We start from the raw sequence: 5,395 nt of genomic DNA on the forward strand, positions 1-5,395 counted from the left end.
TAACTCGTATATGGAAACAACAGTACTTTTATATTATACAGGAGTGATGATGGATAACTTTTACAACTGGATTATCTTCAGTTAACGTTTATAAATTATGTGTATGTATAAATGGGTGTATTCCTATTCCTAGTTTTCTCCACAGTGTGTAAAATACACAGTTACGATTTATTTAATGGTGCTGGTGTTATTTTTTATACAAACCTCTACCTAAACTAAATATATAGATTTGGAAGAGAAGCCGAATTAGAAGTTTCTTTCATTATAGAAATAACTTAATACGCTCTTTAGTTATAATTTTAGCCCTAGTCACGATAGAATGGATTAAAACTCATTAAAAGTTAAAATTAAAATTATCTCAATGTTAACAGTCTAGTAAGCTGCTTAAGATTACATATACAGTATGAAGCTGTAATTCGTATATACGCATCATGATTATTTAAGTAGAGTGTTACCTATCTACTATTTATTTTCTGGATAAGGATTCGATTAAAACCTTCAAATAATCCAATGCACTAGTTGATATATAATTCAATCTTTTTCCGATTTTAGGATTTTATTTAGATGGATTTTGACGGACTCAGTCTGCCTGCTACTCTCTATACTCAGGCTTAAGCCTTACCATTCGCCGACGTTACAGAATTTCTTTACAAAATTTAGAAACAACGATAAATTTACCCGGCGATTAATGATTTTAGCCTTCTTCCAATTTTGGGGTAAAATACTTGCTTCCTTTTGAAGTAGAGCTGCGGTATATCAGAGAATTGCAAGCTTTTCTCTTGAAAGTCTCCGGGTAAACGCTTACAACAAAAAGAGACGGTAAGTGTAATCGTTAAACAACTATTTTACTGTGCTCATTTAGTTATTAGCTAAATTACGCTGTGCTAGAAATGGCGCTAAAACGTGGCTACATCTCGATAAATTATGTTTATCTGTAGTGATTTTAACTGATCACACAGAGTGGACCTGGGCCCGATGAAGGACACTGTTAAAAGAATAAGGTATTTCCTAAACCTGCTTGCCAAGTTTAACGGAACGAATCAACATTTTCAGCGGATAGCTGACATTAGTATTCTGCATCGTTAGCCTTACTTTCTGATGTCAAGTTGAGTCTGTAAGGTAGAAAATAAAAAAGTAGCTCTAGTTTGACGAAGAGCGAGGCTAAATAGCGTACACTAGTGCACATTGGACAGTAAGAATATTGCTCTTCGTTATTTGTGGCCACTAAGTTGAATGGAAATGGAAATTTTTTTCCTTTTATGTTTTTATGCTTTTAAGTATATAAAATAATTAGTTAAGGTTTAAAAAACCAAGCGAATATTGATCAGCTGTATTCAATCAATATTCTTATTGCTTTCATGCCCAATATAGCATGTCCATCCATACAATACATTACAGTAAAGTACCATAGTCTTTACTTTCTATATTTAGAGTCTAATTTTCTTATGCTACTTATTCGTATTATAAATCTTGAAATCTTTTCGTTGATAAATAACAAGATCTGCAACCACTGTACTGTACTGTACTGTAATTATTCCATCACAACGTGTTATTTTTATCAAAACAATATATTAATTGAATTGATTACCAAACAGATTAGCTGCAATGCACATACGGTATGTACTAAAAGTCATTTCAACTGTAAAAGCCAACAAAAATCTGTTGTTGATGAATTTGTCAATAGCACTGAAATTAATATCTGTAACAGCATTTAGAGTCATAGGTTGTTAGCAAAATGTTATAGACTGTATGTGGTGTAGTTCAGTATGGATTTCAATTAAAGCTGAAATACTGTACGAGTAGTTATAGTTAATTGGCAAAGCCTTTACGATGTTAAACTTTCAACACTCAGGGATAGTACCGTAACTATTTAGGTAGCTAAAACTAAAATTAAATATTTCCGTGTCGTTATAGTATTCCAGAAATGACACCACATAGTCTGATGGAAAATAATTACAATGGAAGAGTGGAAATATATTGATAATGCTTTGAAGTTCTATACAGATTATCGCTGCAGTGACATACCTATAGAAGAGCTGCTAATTGATATGAGGAATGAAAATTTAATATCAGAAAATGATTATGAAGTAATCATTTCTAACTCTTCTCGGCAAGAATAAAACTTTCTGTGGGATGCTAAAATCTAAGGATCATAAGACAACCTTTATTTCCTTTTGTTAATTATTGTGCATACAATCGGTTACTGAAACATAATCTTACGGCTGGCACTTCTATTTTGTTGGAACTCAAGGTATAGTGAAGATTAGCCCTTGTATCTGATTTTAAAGTAGGCATATAGAAATTGTACAGTATAATTTAAAATATTAGAAAGAGTGTGAACTGTTTAAGATAGTTATGGGTACAGCTCTGAGGATGATGATTAAGGAATTAATTGCAAGCAGTAACATATATTCTAGCCAAACTGTGTAAATGTCAGAACATAAATTGCACATATATATATATATGATTATACTTATATAGCTATATAGATATACATATGAGTATAGAGTAGTAATAGCACTAGCAGTTGTTTAGCTACTACACTATTGCCGTCCATAGTGAACGGACATAGACAGCATATATATATACATGTATGTATATGTAACAGTTATTGGGGAACTCTTTTTGTTGATTGTGAATGGAGATAGATGATTAAGTATAAACATAGATGTAGATAGCTAAATACAGTATATTTATACATATTGGCCATAACTTATATAACGTATGGGTATACATAGTAGATAGCACTAGCGGTTGTTACGAAGCAGTTCCCGTTTACTTTACAATATAGATAACACTACAATGGCAGTTATTGGTGAGCTGTTAATGTTCATTGTTCACCGAGTGACAATTTTAATTAGGATTATATAAATTGTACTATAGATAATGTTTTTGATGACTCTAATAGTAATTGATGATACACTTACAATGTATTTCATTTCTCAAGGGTACGTGAATATAGAAATGATTGATAAGTAATCGATATTATACTCGTATATATTGTAATTGTATACTCAGTGGCAGACTGAATTGTTAACATATGACTATGTAGTAAGTATAATATCGGTTAATGTATTTTATTTTATTTATATGTTTACTCAATATTATATTGAAATAAATACGTATAAGTGAATACGCTAAAATAAATACACCAAATTGTTTACAATGGAACGATTACTACTGTCATTTATTGAAATTACTGTATACTATATAAACTGTATTATTATATTATCGGATGTGATCACATAAACGAATATGAATGAGTGCGCATTACACAAATATTACAGGGCGTAAATATCGATATATTGTACTGTAATGTTAAATATAGAATGCGATTGTGTATACGTATAAATAGCGTATAACATAGAATATTTAGAGTAGAATAGCGAGTTAGGAGTTTAGATTTTATAGTACTGTAGTTCGTATGCTGTAGAGTGTATTGTACGCATATATGTTAGATTATGTAGATTGTATAGTAGGAATGTTTAGTAGATTATGTAGTAGATTGTATTTTGTGATTTTAATAGCAATCGACGATACTCGTATGTGTATTATTAGTCAAGTATTGATATTAAGGTTATATTATTATGGTAATAATCGATTAGTATAGATATTATTGAACTCGTATATAGTATATCGATTAGTTAAATGCGTATTAAGATAGTAAAATGTATATTGTTATATACTCTTATATGTATTTTATTAACGTGTAAAAACTTTTATTATTATTTTATATGATATAATTGTATCATTGAATACGGAATGGATCGTATGGATATATAATAACATGGGAATAATATTGCGAAATAATAATATAATATCGAATGAATATAATAATATTATGTTTTATGTTACGTTTGTGCTTATTATAATTGTAATTGTACGTGTATGTTTAATGTTATAAGTGTACTCGAACGAATAGGTATGAATGAATACGTTAAAATGAATACACTAAATTATTTACAATGGAACGATTACTACTGTAATTTACTGTAATTACTATTTGTCGGTACTATATAAACTGTATTATTCTATTATCGGATTACGTAATCGAATATGAATGGGTAAGCATTACACGAATATGATACATGGTTCAGAGAATCAAATTATTGACCGTGCATTACGTAATCTTGTTTCAAAGCTGCTTTGGAAGACTTGCATTATACTGTAGTACTGCATGTATCAAACTTAAAACTTAAGTCATTATACCTTTCATAATTAGATAATGACGCTCATAAAGTAGCAATATCTAGGAATTATAATTAAATTTATTACTTATTGCTGTTAGCTTATCACTATTGTTGATATATAACTGCCGATAGGGTCAATCATTATCCCCGAAATTAATACCTCATTCTGTTACATGATTGTAGAAGAGTATTTACTACACTTCAAATATTAAAGATACACATTTTAATATTTTTATTTAAAAATATTAGATTATCTAACTTGCAATCAGACAATGAATCAGTAAGCTTGTAAATTATTATGTCAATTTAATAAAATAAGACTAAAAGTTCTAAATTTTTATAATAGAAAAGATTACTTCCATATAAATAGCTAAATTAATGGCGGCATTTTATGCAGATTGACCATAAAATAATTCATAACAATGGTAACTCTCAGCAAGTCCATTAATGAATGCGCACACAGTTTGCACGCATAGCTATGTGGGAGCATGAAGAAAGCTAAATGAGAAATTCGTAGACTCTTCATAAAATTTTCAATACTATGCTTGTTGTTACAGGTAATGATGCATAATTTCATATTTTAGTACAAGAATACCAATCTGAAATTGATACATTTTGTCTTTATGTAGGTAGAGTTATAGAATCTAAGTGGAACTGAGGTGTATCTTGCTGTAATTCATAGAGAGACTTGCCAAGGGCAATGACTAAAGCTGGACGTTGAGGGAGCCATCTAAAAACATAAAATGAATCAGACGATCAGTAACTTAGTGCAAACGCTGCTCGTTTACTCTTTCGGCGCTACATGTGTCTTTGTGACAAATGAATAGAGTTCGATAAATAGAAATATATCTATTACTTTTTCATAAGCTCATTTCGTGTCTGCTTGCTTTGAGCGATGGTAGTATCGTGTAGTACTTGCAAGACAGTCAGATGTTTGCACTAAAAATGTATTAGAAAAAGTAGAAATGGTCGTTAAGCAAGTATAACCAGTCTGCTATTCAACTGTATAGAGTTTATAGCGTTACAGAGTGTTAAAATGGAGGCTATAATTTGTAATAATAGAATTAGTGTTTATACAAACTTTGTCAAAGAGTTTATTAAAAGTGGCTACTTGCGGATTATCAAAGCTATTGCAACAAAGAAATAAATGTGTAAGTTGTCATAAAATAACGATAGCAGTTTCATAATTATTATTGTATTTTGCA

The 5,395-nt window shown here is 30.1% G+C and overlaps 1 protein-coding gene across 1 annotated transcript in view; it reads right to left on the reverse strand.

The window, feature by feature from the left end:
- Positions 1-4,811: 4,811 nt before the first annotated feature.
- The window catches only part of TRIADDRAFT_52231 (uncharacterized protein), a gene marked incomplete at both ends in the record, with an annotated part of 3,382 nt that continues 2,798 nt past the window's right edge, over positions 4,812-5,395 (reverse strand). Inside the window, 3 exons of the mRNA XM_002108799.1 lie at positions 4,812-4,920; positions 5,047-5,129; positions 5,272-5,317. Of these exons, the coding sequence (XP_002108835.1) occupies positions 4,812-4,920; positions 5,047-5,129; positions 5,272-5,317 (238 nt within the window). The remainder of the gene's footprint in view (positions 4,921-5,046; positions 5,130-5,271; positions 5,318-5,395) is intronic.

The sequence above is a fragment of the Trichoplax adhaerens genome, genomic scaffold (genome assembly GCF_000150275.1).
Source record: "Trichoplax adhaerens TRIADscaffold_1 genomic scaffold, whole genome shotgun sequence".
NCBI lineage: Eukaryota > Metazoa > Placozoa > Uniplacotomia > Trichoplacea > Trichoplacidae > Trichoplax > Trichoplax adhaerens.